This window comes from Panthera pardus, unplaced genomic scaffold (genome assembly GCF_024362965.1).
Source record: "Panthera pardus isolate Hobbes unplaced genomic scaffold, ASM2436296v1 HiC_scaffold_8, whole genome shotgun sequence".
Taxonomy (NCBI): Eukaryota; Metazoa; Chordata; class Mammalia; order Carnivora; family Felidae; genus Panthera; species Panthera pardus.
Genome location: NW_026527013.1, coordinates 95423281 through 95442947, shown reverse-complemented (window position 1 = coordinate 95442947; position 19667 = coordinate 95423281). Strand labels below are relative to the sequence as shown.

Below are 19667 nucleotides of genomic sequence, written 5' to 3'. Positions count from 1 at the left end.
TCCCAAAATTCTCATCACCCCAAAAGAAAACCTCATACCCATTAAAGTAGTCACTCCCTAGTCCTTCCTCCTCTTTGGCCCTGGCAAACACTAGTGTGCTTTCTGTCTCTATGGATTTACCTATTCTGTATATTTCATATAAGTGGAGCTATTTAATATGTGACCTTTTGTGTCTGCCTCCTTTCACATAGCATGATGTTTCTGAGATTGATCCATATTGTAGAATGTATTAGTACTTCTTTCCTTTTTGTGACTAATATTCCATTGTATATGTATGTATACCTCACGATTTATCCATTCATCTGTTGATAGAGATTTGGTCTTCAACGTTTGGTTATTGTGAATAGTGCTGCTATAAACATTTGTGTATAGGTATTTGTTTGTGAACGTATTGTTTTTAAGCATTATAAAATATCAGACAAAATGATCCTAATAAGGATTAAAAACAAAACTAGAAAACTAAAAAAAAACTGGGGCATATGATTACAATATTAACATTAAACAAATTCAGAAGCCACGGAGTAAGAAAAATTTACATCTCTGAATATCCTAAGTGAAAACAGAAAAATACACAAACTTTTCTTGGAAAGCATTAAGAACACACAAACCATCCAAAGAAAAAAACTCAAATGAACAATCAATTTACAGAATAGTCAAGTAAAAAAATTCAAACAGGTACCATTTGTCTAAACTAGCAAAAATAAAAACACTGATAATATGTAATGCTAGCAGAAATATGTGGAAAAGAATTCTCTAACATGCTACTAGAAGCAAATAAACTGATATAATCTTAGGAAAGTCTAACAACATCTATTAAACTATAAAATATGTACATCTCATGATCCATCAGACCAATTTCTACAAATTTATAGGGAATATACTTTTAAAATATGTATATAAATGCAGTAACAATGATATATGATGACCATGATTATAACAGCATACATTTAGATAAAACATATAATGATTCAGGCACTGTTCTAAGTATTTACATGTATTAACTCATTTAAGCATCACTAAAATTCTATGAAGTAGGGACCATTATTATCTCCATTTTAAGGAAGAAGAAACTGAAGCAGAGGAATAACTACTTAAGGCCACATAGTATGTCACTCATAGGACTAAAATATGAATCCAGTCAGCATGGCTTCAGATCCATGTTTCAAACCACAATAATGACACAACTAGATAAAAATATATACGAAATAAATAGATAAATATTCACTTTAGCCTGTTTTTAATATCAATAATATCTAAATTATTTAAATATTCATCAATAGGTAAGTGGTTAAAATGTGTACATCATATTCTGATTCAGGAAAGATGGTCACGATATATTGCTAAGTTGAAAAAATATTTTAGAGTTGTGGAGGATGTGGAGAAAAAGAAACTCTCATGCAACTGTTTGTGGGAATGTAAATTGGTATAGCTACTGTGGAAAATAGCATGGATGTTCCTCAAAAAATTAAAAATAGAAATACTGTATTACCGAGTAGTTCCACTACTAAAGAACTCAAAAACACTAATTTGAAAAGATATATGCACCCCTATGTTTATTACAGCATTATTTACAATAGTCAAGATATGGAAGCAATCTAAGCATCCACTGATAGATGAATGGGTAAAGATGTGGTGTATACACACATACCTGATGGAATATCACTAAGCTGTACAAAAAGGATGAGATCTTGACATGTGCAACAACTGGATGGACATACAGGGTATTATGGCTAAGTGAAATAAGTCAGATAGAGACAAACAAATATATGATTTTACTTAAACATGGAACCTAAGAAAAACGAATGAATAAAAAAAAAAAGCAGAAACAGACACATACGTACAGAGAACTAATGGTTGCTAGAGGGAGGGATGGTGAAGGGGTGGGCAAAATGGGTGAAGGGGAGTGTGAGAAACGGGCTTCCAATTATGGAATAAATAAGTCATGGGAATAAAAGGTACACATTAATTTATTAGGGAATAAAATTAATGGTATTGTAATAGCATTGTATGGTGATATATGGTAGCTATATATTTGTGGTGACCACTGCATACCATATGAACTTGTTGAATTTTGTACAACTGAAACGAATGTAACACTATGTGCCAACTATACTTAAATTAAAAAAAATTTTTTACAGAAAAAAAATATTGTAGCAGAACTCAATGACCTTCCTTTTGCAATAAAAATTCTATGTTATACGTTTGTTTATATCATATGTATGTTTCTTAAACAAGACATACACACAAGAAATTGTTACCACTATGGGGTAGAGTCAGGAAGGAGGAAATTTTTTACATTTTTTAGCAATAATTACTCATTATAAATTTTAAGAAATGCATGAAAATAGAAAAATAATAATAGTAAAAAAACTTATCCATACCATAATTAGCATTTTGGCATACTTCAATCTCAATATATACTAGTCTTTTCTATACAATGAGTATCAAACTGTTATGTAACTTTTTGTTAACTTAATAGTTTATTATAGTTACATTAAATTCATTTAGATCTTAAGTCCATTGATAATGAATACTATTATTTTTCTGATTTAATTATAAGTTAAGATAGTATCTTTGATAAAAAGCCTAAATATAGTCATAAATGTTTTTCAGTTTAATCACATTATTTTTAGAATATTACTGTTTAAATATTTTCTTCTGACTAAATTACATTAATTATTACAGTAATAGTATGTATATATGTATGTATGACTCAAGATGATAGATTATGAAAAGACAGACAGTATAGCAAATAGAGATGCTTCGGCTTGAAGTCCAAAGAATCGGTTTAGCTCACTTTGATCCTGGTAGGTTATTCAACTATTTTCTGGTTTATCTTCCTCATTTAAAAAAAGAAGGGGGGCATAACAGTTACTCAAGCTTACTGTGTGAATTTAACTACCATGTGAAAGTGTTTAGGACATTGGCCTCTCTTTCTATGTGTGACTTAACCTGAAAAAGCATTCCGATAAAATAACCTAATTTAAGAGACACAAAGGGTAAAAAAATATAAATTTCGTAATTCCAAGAAACTCAGTTCCTTTGGTAATCTGGAATACTGAAGCTCAAAATACTTAAGAAATACCATCTATGGATGTTCACTGTATAAGCAGTGTGTCAGACACTGAAAATACTCTGTTGAATAAGGCAGTTATGATTCTGGCCCTCATGGAGTTGACAATCTAATAGGAAAGAAGGGGAAAAAAAAGAATAAATACATAAACAAAATCATTACAGCATGTGATGAGTGTTATAAAAAGTAGGGTGTTATGGTAAAGAATAATGGAAGGAGAGGGACCTATTTGGGAAAGAATAGTCCAAGATTGCCTCTCTGAAGAACTACTGAGCCAGCCAAAAGAAAAACTGGCAGAAGATTTCTGATATAGAAAAGAGCAAATGCAAAAACCTTACTGTAGTCTAGGTATTATAATTAGAGCAAAATATGCTGGGAAGAAAGGTTTGAGATGATGTTGGGATAGGTAGTAGTGAGACCATAAGGTTTTATATCTGAGAGAATAGTTTGGATTTTATTGCAAGTACAATGAAAAGTCACTAAGTAATTTAAGAGATTTATATAATCTAATTTAAGTTTTAAAATGTCTTTCCAGCTTATGTGTACAAAATGGATTCTAGGGGGACCAAAACAGTAGGAAGGAGGTCAGTTAGGAAACTGTTACAGTACCTCAGATGAGAGGTTCGGGTGGAGAGGGCCTGGGGAGGTAGGAGTAGAGACTAGGAGGAGTAAATGGATCTAGGTTATACTCTTGGAGGTAAAATTGACAACATTCTCAGATTGTTTGGATATAAGGACAAATGAGGAACTGAAACGCTTGCCCATTTATGTTTAAGCAATTCAGTGGAGGGAGGTAATGTTTATTGAAACAAGAAAGACTTAAAGGAAAACCAAAGAACAATGTCCCTGAAGCTAAGGGAAGAATGCTTCACTAAGAAGGGAGTGGTCAATTGTGTCAAGTGCTGCAGAGGAATTCAAGTAAGAGTGGGAGAGAACAGTACCCACTGGATTTGGCAAAATGGCAACTCTTGATATCCATGACAAATGCACTTCCAACAAAATAGAAAGGAGGAAAGTCACGCTGCAAGAGGCTCAGAGATATGGGGCTACAACTGAAGGGGGAGAGGGAAAAAAGTGGTCAATGGAGTGACTGTTTTGCTGTTTTTGTTTTGTTTTGTTTTTAAGATAAAAGTTAGCAAAGCATGTTTGTTGATAAGAGCAACCTAGAAGACAGGAAGGACTGAGGAACAGGAGGACTGCAGTTTTAGAACAGTAGAAATGGTTAGGAGTTCATATTACACATTAGCATCTCTACTTAAATATAAGTAAACATATATACATATTTTAGAGGACAGTTACCACCTCCAGGTTTTCTAGATGTATTTTTATACTTATGGCTATAGAAAAATTTTTTTTTAATGTTTATTTATTTTTGACAGGGAGAGAGAGACAGAGCATGAGCGGGGGAGGGGCAAAGAGAGAGGGAGATACAGAATGCAAAGCAGGCTCCAGGCTCTGAGCTGTCAGCACAGAGCCCAACATGGGGCTCGAACCCACAGACCACGAGATTATGACCTGAGCCGAAGTCAGACACTCAACCAACTGGGCCACCCAGGTGCCCCTACTTATGGCTATACAGATGAAATGGTGTTAAGCATATTGCAGAGAAGACCACACAAACTGGATTTTAAAGTAAAAAATAAAATTTAATATAAAATCCATATCATTTATTTAAAAAAAAAAAAACACCTTACCTCTCGTTTGTCTAACGCAGCATATTCAGCTTCTATTTCTTCAGCTTCAGGATCTCGTGAGAATACCATTTGTGATTCCAGATTGAGGGCCAAATCTTTGTGGTGCTGCTTTTCAGCACAATCACAAGGAGTATCTTTATTCTCATTCTCAGCAAACAAGTCTCCTCCGTGTTTTACTAAAAGCTAAAAAAGATTTTTTCAAAAACTTGCAACCACAGATTTAAACAGGTTACTTCATGCTACGTATTTGAAAAAATTAACAATATAATGAAGTGTAACAAAAATACAACAGTATGTACTTGAAATAACAATAAAAATTTAGATACCAGTGACTTTTTAAAAAAATATTTTTAATGTTTAGTTATTTTTGATAGAGAAACAGTGCGAGCAGGGGAGGGGCAGAGAGAGAGAGAGAGAGAGAGAGAGAGACGCAGAATCAGAAGCAGGCTCCAGGCTGTCAGCACAGAGCCCGATGTGGGGCTCAAACTCACAGACCACGAGCTCATTACCTGAGCTGAAGTTGGACACTCAACCCACTGAGCCACCCAGGTGTCCCAATACCAGTGACTTCTGATTTTAAAATGGTAATTCTTGATTATTAGCATTTAAAAAAAATGTTTACTTTTGTGTGTGTGAGAGAAAGAGAGAAAGGGAGGAGACAGAGACTGGGTGGGGAAGGGGCAGAGAGAGAGAGAGAGAGAGAGAGAGCGAGCAAGAGAGAGGGAGACAGAATCTGAAGCAGGCAGAAAATCCAAAGCAGGCTCTGCTGTCAGCGTAAGAGCTTGATGCAGGGCTCGAACCCATAAACCATGAAATCATGACCTGAACTGAAACCAAGAGTAAGACACTTAACTGACTAAGCCATCCAGGAGACCCAAACAATCTTTCAATTTTTAAAAAATATTTTATTATTTTATTATTTTTAAGAGAGACAGTGCGAGCAGGGGTGAGGCAGAGAGAGGGGAGACACAGAATCCAAAGCAGCTCCAGGCTCTGAGCCGTCAGCACAGAGCCCAGAACGGGGCCCGAACCCACAAGCTGTGAGATCATGACCTGAGCCAAAGTCAGACGCTCAACCAACTGAGCCACCCAGGTACCCCTACAATCTTTCAATTTTTAAAGGTAGGATTTCATTCCAAGAAATCTCACCTTAAAAATACATGGAAAAGGGCACCTGGGTGGCTCAGTCAGTTGAGTATCCAACTTTGGCTCAGGTCATGATCTCACAGTTTGTGAGTCTGAGCCCTACATCAGACTCACTGTTGTCAGCGCAGAACCTGTTTCAGATCCTCTGCCCCCTCTCTCTGCCCCTCCCTAGCTTGCTCTCTCTCAAAAATAAATACACATTGGGGCGCCTGGGTGGCTCGGTCGGTTAAGCGTCCAACTTCGGCTCAGGTCATGATCTCATGGTTCGAGCCCCGCGTCGGGCTCTGTGCTGACCGCTCAGAGCCTGGAGCCTGTATCAGATTCTGTGTCTCCCTCTCTCTCTGCCCCTCCCCTGTTCATGCTCTGTCTCTCTCTGTCTCAAAAATAAATAAACGTTAAAAATAAATAAATAAATAAATACACATAAAAAAATACATGTAATAGTGGCTTATTTATTACTATTGAGGTTTCTGACAGTTTTGCAGAAGTTAAATATGTTGTTACTAGAGGCTATAGGTTCAAATTTCCCCATTATGTCTACAGAAACGTTAGGAAGGACATTATGCAATGAGGACCATAATCTAGGACGCAATCTACCCTAAAGGACAGCCTGACAATTAGTCATGGAGCTGATTCTTTTATAGAATTCAGTCATGATCATAATAACATAGTAACGGCCACCATTTATTGAGTGTCTTCTAAGTTCCAAGCCTGATGTTAAGTAATTCAAGTACACATTCTTATTTAATATTAACAACCCCAGGGATATTATAATGTCTCAGAAAAGTTAGGTAACTTGACCAAAGTTACCCACCTGGCAAGCAAGAGAACTGGGATTCAGACAAAAGTTTGACCAATTTCTTATAACCATAATTGGATATTGTACAGACACACAGAACAGGCTGATCACATAAATTAAAAGAAGTCAAATACATCCTGGGTCCACCATCAAGTTCTACCTAGATCTTACTTATGATCTAAAAGTGAATAGTGTTTAGTTTTTATGGCATTTCATAAAAAAGGTAGCTTCTTCCCATTTTCTTCCATATAATTTTACCTTCTCTCCCTACAACAAACATTCAGATCTTCCTATAAAGTTTCTTTATTGCTTTTGGAACTGGAATCCTTATGATTCCTCTATAGCCATCCCAAGAGGCCTGAGAACACAAAGGACTTATATCAATGCCGGGCCTGAAAGCTATGGGCTAACTTGACAAGCCCAATGGATATGACCTTCAGTTTCTTGCTCTAGGCTGAAGGTATACCTCAGAGCTAAAATGGTTTAAAAAAATTGTTTTTAATTGTTAAAAACAAGCATAGAAATAAATCAGGAAGAATACAGCTTATGGCCACAAAGCTTAAAGTATTTACTCTTTACATCTGGCCCTTCAAAAAAAATTGTTAAGCATATCTCTAAGCAGTCACTGCTGTAGCCACCTTCTAGAGCCTGCTATTTAGCACCTAGAACCTTCCTAGTCAAAGTATCAACTGGGAGTTTGTTAGAAATGCTGAATCTCAGCCTTAACTACCCAAATCCCTTCCACTCCAGTCCTCTGAATCAGAATCTGATTCTGATGTCCAAAAGATTCTTAAGCACATAAAAGTCTGATAAGCAGTGACCCTAGACTATCACCTATGTGTCTGTGGAAATGGATGTATTTACATTTTATAATATACTCAATACTGGGGACTTGTAGTAAGTCCAGAGACTTATCATACCTATAGTACAGTCTATTACTATTTTTTAGCCTTTCTGCTTCACAGGGTACCCAATCCTAACAATTAACTATTTGCTTCTGATTGCTATTGCACTAAGAGAGCCGACTTTATTTTCTGTTTTTATATTGAGTAGTCGGAAAATGATTTCTAAAATGAACACTGGGAAAGCTTTCAAAGCCATGATGTATGTGATTTACTTTCACAACAGATATTACCACAGAAGAGATTTAAATATTAGCCAATAAGATAAATCATCTTTAACTTAATGCCCCAGTCCTTAACAAAAGCAAAGACAACAAAATTTAAGAGGTTACGCCATTCCAGAATACTGCTGTGGGGAACCTTCTTAAGAGGATATACTGGAGTGTAGAGTGCATTCCTTGGGGTTAAAAAAAAATGGGGAGGGGGGTGGCACCTGGGTGGCTCAGTTAGTTAAGCGTCCAACTTCGGCTCAGGTCACGATGTCAAGGTTCTTGGGTTTAAGTCCTGGTCAGGCTCTGTGCTGACAGCTCAGAACCTGAAGCCTGCTTTGGATTCTGTGTCTCCCTCTCTCTGCCCCTCACCTGCTTGCACTGTCTCTCTCAAAATAAATCAATATTAAAAAAATTTTTTTTAATTAAAAAAATGGGTGTGTGAAGAGGGAATGTGTGAGAAGCCATCGTTGAGAATCACTGCTGAACATATTTAGAACTTGGATAAGATTTCTTGCCTTCATTGGTAATCTATCTTCAAAAGGGGTCCCCAAATGACTGGAGTGGAGGCAAGGGGACTACAAAGAACTATATCTCATTGCTGCAATTGGCACCTGTAGAGAAATTCGTAATCGGTGATAAAATGTAGGGTCCATTTTTGTAGCCATTTGTTTTGGCAAGTTAAGTCAGCATGTATGTACCTTTGGTATAGAAGCTAGTTAACAGCAGTACTGCTTGACACTGGAGCAGTACTTAAACAGTATTCCAGCTTGGGGTGCCTGGGTGGCCCAGTTGGTTAAGCGTCCGACTTCAACTCAGGTCATGATCTTGCGGTTTGTGAGTTCAAGCCCCACGTTAGGCTCTGTGCTGACAGCTCAGAGCTGGAGCCTGCTTCAGATTCTGTGTCTCCTTCTCTCTGAGCCCCTCCCCCACTCATGCGCATGCGCCCTTTCTCTCAAAAATAAACAAACATTAAAAAATTTTTTTTAAAAAGTTATTTCAGCTTGCTGACATTTGGGGCATCAGGTTGGGAACACCAATAAGTGAAAGATGTTTTAGGTAGGGATATCCATGAAATCAATGCTGCAAAAAGTCAGATGTTCTGCTTTTATACAGTAAGGGAGTTACTTGGGGTTCTGAACAGGTAGTTTTTGTTTTTTTTTTAATTATTATTTTTTATTTATTTTTTTTGAACAGGTAGTTTTTAATCACCTTCCTTATTCTCAAAGCAAGGAGGACTGAATACTTTATTCAAACGTGATTTTTAGTCTATTTTATACACTTGGTAGTACTTGAAATGTTCTACCTTAAAAGAAACATCTGATTATTACTATGTCAACACCTCTGTTCATCTATTTTGCCTTCCTTTCTGTTTATAACCTCAAAGGGAGAGGGGTAGGGCAGCCCCTAGCATTCAAGACAAATCCCTCCCCAACCCTTTGACCCATAATCTAAGTGGCTGGTAACTCAGGACAAGTCAATTGACTTAAGTCTCAGTATACACAAATCCATGGGTAAAATGAGGTTTATACAATCTTGAGAAAAGATGTTTAAAAAAAGGTAATTGTTAAAGTCTGTTCTGGTTGAAAATTACCATTTCATCATCTCTATTTCCTGTATGACCTTGAGCAGTCCATTACCCCTCTATCTTCCCTCTACAACTTTTTATTGGCTCCTGGTACAGGCGTTCTTTACCTTAATTTTGTTATCCATCTAGTTACTTTCCCAATGTGTTCCTTTCTTTCCCGGCCACATTTCTCAAATTAGTGACTGACACCCACTGCCTCTCCACTTCCCCAGCAAATGACTCAATTACTCCCAGCAATGACTTTTACCCTGATCATTTCACTAAAACAGTATTTCTGAAAATCGTAAGTACTCTCAAATTCAACAGCCATTCTTGGTTTTCTAATAGCTTTACCTCTTTGCGGCATGTCACATGACTGATTATCTTCTACCCTTGAAATTCTCTTGGCACCCTTGACAGTGTTATCTCAGTTCTTTTCTCTGCTTTTTCTTTTTGCTTCATAGGCCACCTCTTTTTTTCACTCCCTTTAAATACAGGTATTCTCCAAATTGATGCTGTGACTTTAACTCTGTAATTGTGTCTATAAGTTAAAGTCTTTTCCTTAGGCTACTCATCTATACCTTGTTTTTAGTTTTTGACTCTATGCAGATGACACTTAATTCTAAATCTATATTCTTTATTCCCAAACAACTAGTCCTAATTTTCAATAACCTGAATACCATTTCATGTAGCTAATCCAGGACCTCAATATCCATCCTTCTAAATGAAAACTCAATTCGGTATTTGAACAAATTCCTTTACCTCATCTTACTTTTTTAATGTCTGTTAATTGATAGCAGGCTTCAAAGTAATCCAGGCTCAAAACCATACTCATTCTACTTAAAAATAATTTGCTTTACTCTAATTATAAGTATGACAGCAGATTGTTATAGAAAATGTGGAAAATCAAATCATTCAAAGAGAGCTTAACATTAACATTTTAAAGTCTCCATCTTTTTTTTAAGGCACAGATTTTACTTTTTTAAGTAAGCTCTAGGCCCAATGTGGGACTTGAACTCCCAATCCTGAGATCAAGAATCAGGCAGGTGCCCCTAAAGCTTCCATCATATTTAACCCTTAGTCTCCCACACTTTCTTGTATCAATTGACCAAGTCACCAAATGCTACCAGGTCTTCACAATGTCCCTTGCATCTGCCTCATTCTTTCATTTCTAATGCGACCACACAAATCCAGGCTTTTTTTTCAGTTCATACCAGAATTAGTGCAGTAATTTAGCTCCTATCACTCTCTTTAGTACACTGGTTTTCAACCTTGGCTGCCCACTGGAACCATCTGGAGAAGTTCAAATACTAGTGTCTACGCCCCCACCTCAGAAATTACAATTTTATTGATCAGAGATAGGGTCTACACTATGGGATTTTTTTGCATGCAGCCATGTTTACAACTACTGTTCCAGCACAAAGGCTTTCAAACTGTTTAAGAATCATCTGGGTAGCCTGATAGTCATATTAGGGGGAAATGGGGTGGGGTGGGATGGGGATAAGATATATGCACTTTTTTACAAGAAGCGTTATGATTCCACTATAGGTGTCTCACTGACTATCCTCTATGCCAGGACTTCTGAAACCTTAATGTGAATACGAGTCACCTTGGTATCTGGTTAAACTACAGATTCAGATTTGTTTGGTCTGGAGTGAGGCCTAAGATTCTGCATTTCCAACAGGTTTCCAAATAACGCCAGTGCCAGTCTGAGGACCACTGTTTGTGTGGCAAGGCATCAAGAAACACTGCTTTACAAGTATCCCATTCAAATCTATTCTACACAACAACCATTAGGCTAATCTTAACCATATTTGCTTTCATAATAGCACTTCTCTGATCAAAAATTTTCAGTGGCCCAACTTTCTAGAAATCTCAAATTCTTGGCCTTGGCATTTAGTATTTTCTACTTGGTATGGCCTCTATCTTTATTTTAAGTCATCTGTCTTATCATTCTTCTGCAAAATGCTTTAATCTGCATATGTCTGAGACCTGGAACAGTGCTTCTCAAACTCTGACATGTAAACAAATAACCAGCAGAACTTGCTTAAAATATTCTTGGGAGTTTACCCCGAGAGATTCTGATTTGGAAATGTGGAGACCTGGTGGGGCCAAGATTTTGTATTTATAACAAGCTCCCAGTAATAGCTGATGCTACAGGTCCGAGGGGCACACTTTTAAGTATCCTCCAAATACTAATATCTTACCCACTCAAATTATACTACTACCCATGAATTCTTCCAGGATAAGTAAAATTAAAATGGTCTTTCTCTTCAATGCCTTTAACATTTACTGCCCAAATAATTAATATAGCCCTTAGCAAAGAAACATTTGGAGGTAGAAATGAGATCACAATTTTCTTGATTAAATATTAGAAAACTGAGGCTCAGATAGGCAGTTACTCAGTTGCTGAGCTGGGACTACAATTTCTGTATTCTTTTGAGTTTTAAAACTCCAGGTGCTAAAAAACACAATATAATTAAATAAAACTCTTCAGTTTGACCTGTGAATGGTTTTTATGACTTTCCAATGAAGTGTGAAATGCTCTGATAGCTGCCAAAGTGTCAAATAGGCCTTATGGCTGTAAAGAGAAAAGTGATTTACCACCTTTGGTTTTCTAGTGACCTCTATTTGATCTAACAATAAGCATCCATACTTAAAGCTTTGAATAAGCAAGTAGGACAGGGGTGCACAGGAAATACCCAAGATAATGCTCATTTAAAAACACACTTTTCACAAAGAATGAAGCACTATCAAAACCAATAACCTCTGCACATCAACCATTTATCGAATGACTATGACAGGAAAAACACTAATACAAATAAAATGAGGCTTAATGACTAGGCTGACTCTTAGGGAAGTCTGCCAAGAGGAGAAAGATCACTGGGCTTTTAATTGGGGCATGCTAATAGAACTAACCCATCATTCCTCTCCAAAGCCCATCTCTATTCCAAAGAAATAGAAAAACAAAAACTCAGCAACTAAGAAAAAATGCATTATTCACTGTATTAAATAAATTCTTTTAAGATTTATATTTTATTGGAGTTCCATTTTTGGGTACTGGGTATCCATTACATAGTATTTTAAAAATTATTTGTATAATTAAAGCATATAGGACTTGCTACACATTGAAAGTGTGTTATTTTATATATTTAAAATAAGCTTGTGAAGTGTGAAGTCATCTTTGCTTCCCTTTTCCAATTCTGTGCATAATATAGGGGTAGAAGGCAAAACCGTCTGTGAGCCAAATTCAGCCTGTTGTCTGTTCCTATACAGTCCATGAACTAGAAACTGTTCTTACATTTTTAAATGGTTGAATGAAAAATCAAAAGAATATTTCATTATATGTGGAAATCATAAGAAAGTCAAGTGGGAGTGTCCATAAACAAAGTTTTACCGAACACTGCCATGCTCATTTGTTTACATATTGTCTATGGCTGCTTTCAGGCTACAATGGCTGAGTTGAGCAGTTGCCTAAAATATTTACTATTTGGCTTTCACAGAAAAAAAGTTTGCTGACCCCTGGAAAAATTCTTTGAAATATAAAAAAATTAGAATTAGAGGGGCTTCATTTATCATTTGTCCTTATATATGTTTAACATACAAGCATTTTCAACTTTCAAACAATTGCAGCCCACTCCTCTTTGTGTTACTTTTATCTCCTAAATGAGTTTGAATCATTTGTGAAACTCCAGATTTTCCTACTTAACGAAGTTTTGATAAATACACCAAAGTGAGGATTCAATATAAGCACCTGGTTACAGAGTAGTCAACAGAGATTAAAAAGGAGGCTGGCCAAAAGAGAAAAGGAAGAGCTCTATTCTGCAAATGAGTGGCATGAGTTTGATGCAAAAAAACAAAAACAAAACCAAAAACCAGTACAAGGTAAATTCAGGTATCAAGATTAGATATAGGGATAATGATGGCATCACTAATAGAAGGCAGTCATGAGGAGGAGCTAGAGGGTAGAAACGACTAAGTACAGTTTTTGAAATGTTGAATTTGACAGACTCTTGGAATATCAATACAAGGAAGTCAACTCAGCAGCAGTGTAGCAGGAGAACTACACACTCAGTTGCGGTATCTTATATAGAGCCACTGATACCGCCACACTTGGAAGTTCCCAGAAGAACCCTATGATTGAGTTTTTTCTTATGTTGCGTGTGTGTGTGTTTTGTACCTTTAGCTTACTATGCAACACAATTATTACAAGGAGAAGGGGAAGTTTTAAAGTTAATCTTTCATTTTTATGGTTTGAAATAATGAGCCAAAAAAAAAAATAAAGAAAAACGAATCTTTTTAATTATTAAATGTACATAAGAAATTATCACCTGATGAGTTCATCAACTCTGTCTTTAAATAAACATAGAAAAACATTTTAAAGAATTAGAGAAGGTATATTTTCACAGAAATGAGTAAAAAAAAAAAAAACAAAACCAAAGCTTGGCCTTAACTATGCAATAAAATAATCAATTTAGCCTTAAAGGCTATACACTGAAAATGGGGTCTATTTTATAGCAATCAAAGATCAACAGAAAATTAGTGCTAAAAGGGGTCTTTTGAGGTAATGGTGATAATTTGCTCTTGGACGGTTGGAACTGATAACCTCAAAGAGATTTAGTGACCCACTCAAGGTACTACAGATAATCACTGTGAAGACTAAGTCCTTTAGCTTTATGAAAAAATTAATAAATACCTGATAACACTCTTTTAACTCAAGGAGTATGATACTACATGAAGATAACTATAGACTAATACTGTAAGAAGTATTGTTATTAGGTTCTTTATTTCAATGTATTTATTTTATGTACTAGTATTATTAGAAAACACAGTAAGACATCTGGAAATTAATTACACTTCCCACGGAAACTCTTCTAGTTTAATTAGTAGTAAGCATTACCAAAAGTCATTCAAGGCCTAAGGCTGGGCAAGTGTATACTCATGTATGTATACAAGATTAAAGATAACTTTATATACGTAAAATGATACGCTGGATGTTGAGGAAAACAAGAATAAATACAACCAAGGTATTTATAGGGCTCTTTTTGGATTTTTACATTTGGGCAAAGAGTTCCTCTGAATACAGAAAAATGAAAATAGTCCCCAAACGGTGTGGTTTATGAATGTGATTTGCTGACAGATCAAACAGTTGAAACATACACACACATTCATTCACACAAAGCAAATCATCAGGCCTGTTAATTCAGAATAAACCTAGCACTAATCTCCTTCACTGAGCAAAAAATAAAACTGGTAAAAACACTGTACTCAATTTTGGAGAACAATTTAATAAGCATGTCATTGTAAACATACTTCAAAATCAACAGGTACTAAAGCAATGCTTCTAGGGAATTTTTGGAGGCAAGATATTAAAGCAGCAAAATAAGAGAATTATTACTACTATCAAGAATACGCTATTATCTACTCTAACCCACTTGAGAAATATGCAATCTCATCAATAATGATGAGTCACTATAGCAGAGATTCTTTCATAGGAGGTGGGCACAGAACAATACACAAAAAGGTTTGTATAAAAAGTCAAAAAGGTTTGTATAAAAAGGAATTCAGGGCACCTGCATGGCTCAGTTAGTTAAGCATCAGACTCTTGGTTTTGGCTCAGGTCATGATCTCACAGTTCGTGGGTTTGAGTCCCGTGTTGGGCTCTGCGTGGAAAGTGTGGAGCCTGCTTGGGATTCTCTATCTCTTCTCTCTCTGCTCTCTCTGTCTCAAAATAAATTAAATAAACTAAAAAAAAGTCAAGTGTCAGGAATTCTACTGATAGCACCACCATCCCCAAATCCTAGGACATCCTTCCACCACACTATACATCAGTGTTAGAAAGCACTGCTTAAAAAAATAGTCTCAGGTTAAATGACTGTCACTAACTTGCTAGTGGGCAAAGGTGACACAATCTTAAGAGACAAAATAGCAAAGATTCTAAAAGATTTTTGATGTTTTTAAATGTTTTATTTATTTTTCAGAGACACACACACACACACACACACACACACACACACACACACAGAATTCAAAGCAGGCTCCAAGCTCCAAGCTGTCACCATAGAATCTGATGTGGGGCTCAAACCCACGAGCTGGGAGATCATGACCTGAGCCAAAGTCAGAAGCTTAACCGACTGAGCCACCCAGCACTCCTAACTAAAAGATTTTTTTAAAGTTTGTTTGTTTGTTTGTTTGTTTGTTTGTTTTGAGAGAGAGTGTGAGTGGGGAAAGGGCAGACAGAGAAAGGGAAAGAGAGAACCCCAAGCAGCCTCTGTGCTGTCAGCATGGAGCCCAGTGCTGGGCTCAACCTTATGAACCGTGAGATGATGACCTGAGCTGAAATCAAGAGTCAGATGCTTAACCGACTAAACCAAGGCGCCCCAAAGATTCTAAAAAATTAACCGGTATCACAAATAATACCAATAAATAAAACATAAGATCAGAAGTATATATTTATAAAGTGTATATAAAAAAATATATTTAAATAGATATGAATATATATTTAAATATACAAATTTGTATATATTTATATTTTATATATTTATATTTATATCTATTTAAATATATATTTATATATATGTAAGTATATACTTACATATATACAAATATATATATATTTAAAGAAACACTAAATTTTCAGATATGTATTTCAATCTGATTAGGATCATTGCTTTTCCATCAAAGATCTACATTTTTGGTAACATAGATATTCTGTGATCCAATCTATAATGATCCCCACTCACACTTGAATATATCTACAAAAGAACTTTTATGAGTTATGTACAGATTGACATGAATGTAGCTGAGAAAAACCCATTTTGTTGTATGTATAGTAGTGATGATACTATAAAGAGTAATGATTTCTTAGCTAAGATCCTGTATTATATGGCTGATTTTACCTAAGCCTGTTGTTATATATGAAATATATATATGGAAAAATTCAAATGCAATATAGTCTTCAGGAGCACATTAACATTAATGAAGATTAAACAGAAAATCAGCACATTTTAAATTACAAATGTTTTGGGGCACAGAGCCTGCTTGAGAGAGGGGGATTCTCTCTCTGCTCCTCCCCAGCTTACATACTGCACCCCCCCCAAAATAAACATTTAAAAAATAAAAAAATAAATTACAAATGTTTTTTTGAAAGACTGAAATAAATATATTCATTAATATTTATCCCTTGCTTAGGGAACTGATCAATTCTAGATAATATAGCTGTAAGTGACACTTGCTAAGATGTGCCACATCTAATATGTATAAACTGGTTTCTAAAAATCAACGCAAAAGTAGAACATATCTCTATTAAAGCCATTGCTCTCAGTGACAGGGTTTAATTGATGACTGTTATCTTCTGGGATGTTAGCCAATTTTTAACTGCTCTTGATTCCATTTTATTCCCAAGGTAGACTTGTTTATGGATTTGTTTTTAATCTTTCCCTAAAATAAGGGAATGAGTTTATTTAAAATGGGTCCAGATTCTTGTAGAACCACAAAGCAGACAAAAAGGACTAGTTAAAGTAACTGTTAAGCAAAACAAGCTCTGATTATTACGTATTACCAAATACACAACTTTTAGAGTATTAGAAAACAAAGTTTTACCTCTACACAGGTTTTCATCCCTGAGGCAGCAGCATAGTGTAGGGGTGTGTTTTTTTTGTTATCAACAGCATCAATAGCTGCTCTCTCATATTCGCCTTGGTCAAGTTTTGCTCCTTTCCATCTTAAGATCATCTGCAGACAATCTGCTCTTCTGAAATCATCTTCTGCCGGGCGTGCTAAGCGAGGATGAAGGGCTCCTTCAGATATCATAATTTGAGGTCCCATACACAACAAATGCATAGATGTTTCATTGTGCACATTCCGTTTATTTGGATTTCCATCTCTACCAAAAAGAAAAGTCCTAAAATGGTAAAGAAAAGAAAAAATGAAAACCAGTTTCTTTCTATCTTGAAATAAGAACACACAGAAGATAAATTTAAAAGATAAACTATTCCTAAGATGTTAATAAAATGTCTATTGAAGTACTATTTCACAATAAGCTAAATGACTAATTCTTACAGTTATAAAAACTCCATTCTAGGATAAAGAAATTGTGGTTTATATACACAATGGAATACTACGTGGCAATGAGAAAAAATGAAATATGGCCTTTTGTAGCAACATGGATGGAACTGGAGAGTGTGATGCTAAGTGAAATAAGCCATACAGAGAAAGACAGATACCATATGGTTTCACTCTTATGTGGATCCTGAGAAACATAACAGAAACCCATGGGGGAGGGGAAGGAAAAAAAAAAAAAAAAAAAAGAGGTTAGAGTGGGAGAGAGCCAAAGCATAAGAGACTGTTAAAAACTGAGAACAAACTGAGGGTTGATAGGGGGTGGGAGGGAGGGCAGTGTGGGTGATGGGTATTGAGGAGGGCACCTTTTGGGATGAGCACTGGGTGTTGTATGGAAACCAATTTGACAGTAAATTTCATATATTAAAAAAAAAAAAAAAAAAAAATTAAAAATAGAACTACCTTATGATCCAGCAATCATACTACTGGGTATTTACCCAAAGAATACAAAAATATGAATTCAAAGGGTTATGTGTACTCTTACATTTGTTGCAGCATTATTTACAATAGCCAAATCATGTAAGCAGCCCAAGTGTCCATTGACAGATGAATGGATAAATAAGATGTTGTATATATATATATATATATATATACACAAACAATGGAATATTATTCAACCATAAAAAATGAATGAAATCGTGTCATTTGCAACAACATGGATGGAGCTAGAGAGTATAATGCTAAGTGAAATAAGTCAGTCAGAGGAATACAAATACCATATGATTTCACTCCTATGTGGTTAAGAAACAAAACAAAAGAGCAAGAGAGAGAGAGAAAGAGACCAAGAAACAGACTTTTAATTATAGAGAAAATATTGATGGTTACCACATGGGAGGTGGGTGGGGGTATAGGTAAAATAGGTTATGGGGATTAAGGAGTGCACTTGTTGTGATGAGCACTGGGTGATGTATGGAATTTTTAAATCACTATATTGTACACTTGAAACCATATAACACTGTGTTAACTATACTGGAATTAAAATTTTTTAAAAAAATAAATCTACATTTGAAATAAAAAAAAAAAAAAACTCCATTCTAGAATAAAATACTAAAAGAAAGCAAGCTGAATATCTTTATGGTATTGGCTAATAAAAGAAGAGGGATAGGAAGAGGAAAAGGAAGGAAAAATGAAGAAGTGAAGAAAAAAGGGAAGACAAGAAAAAAGGAAGGGGAGGAAGAAAGCAAGCAACAGAAAGGGCCATGTATAGATTAATATGTCAATTACATAGATGCTTTAGGGTACATTCTTAAACATTTCACAGCAACTTTTTTTTATTATTCTTCCCTATTTCTCTCAGGTACATCTTTACTTAGTAAGGATGGTGGCAATGAATATAAGTACAGCGAGTAAGCAAGTAATGCATAAGTCTAATTTTTAGACCTAGGAAAAATTTTTCTACTTGATAGTCATTGGCTAGCCTTTGAAATAATAAGATATATATTTGTGCAGTGTAATACTGTTTGAGGAGAATAAGTTGTGGTTAGTCCTAGAAGACCAAGATCTAATTCCACAGTGATAGCCTTTACCAATGACAGGTCTAGGTGAGCTCCCTTAACTAATGCCAAACCTAGACCTGACAGTTATGCCTATTTCCCTGATACATCTTTGTACTAGGATCATAGGATTAATAATTGAGCCAATTTAGTGGCTATAATAGGATATTGGAAAATAGGTTGGGAAAAACAGCTGCAATATAGTCAGCCTATATGAGAAAACACACAAATACATTATGAAATGGGCATATAAGTCCCATAACTGAGGATGAATGCCTACATTTACTGTGGAGGGATGATATCATTTGCATTTCTATGCCCAAGTCCAGAATAGCAATGGGAGGGTAGCAGAGCCAAACTCTAACCCCTAGTTACAGTTGGGTTGCTTTTAGGTTAGTTTCAGCTTAGACATATGGGTCTGATAGAAAAAACTGACCATAAAGGAACTAGGATGGACTCTTCAATTTGAATGAGTTAGCCAAGCTGGGAAGCTCTTATGAGAAAAAGGCTGAGTAAGAAGAGGTCCTATATATCATTTAGTCTCTCTTTCAGTTTATTCAGGAGACCTCAGGTCCTCATCAACACGGAAAATTTAATGCAAGTTGGAAGCAGGTCAGTTGATACAGAGAGATCTCTTTCTCTTATTAAAAATCTCTAGGTCCT

General features: G+C 35.7%; 1 protein-coding gene across 3 annotated transcripts in view; it reads right to left on the bottom strand.

The window, feature by feature from the left end:
- ANKIB1 (ankyrin repeat and IBR domain containing 1) overlaps positions 1-19667 on the bottom strand; it is a 143795-nt gene that overhangs the window by 64568 nt on the left and 59560 nt on the right. For all 3 annotated transcript variants that reach the window (XM_019443299.2, XM_019443297.2, XM_019443298.2), the window contains exons 3-4: positions 16993-17293; positions 4768-4950 (exon numbers count right to left, since the gene is read on the bottom strand). In XM_019443299.2, the coding sequence (XP_019298844.2) occupies positions 4768-4950; positions 16993-17293 (484 nt within the window). The remainder of the gene's footprint in view (positions 1-4767; positions 4951-16992; positions 17294-19667) is intronic.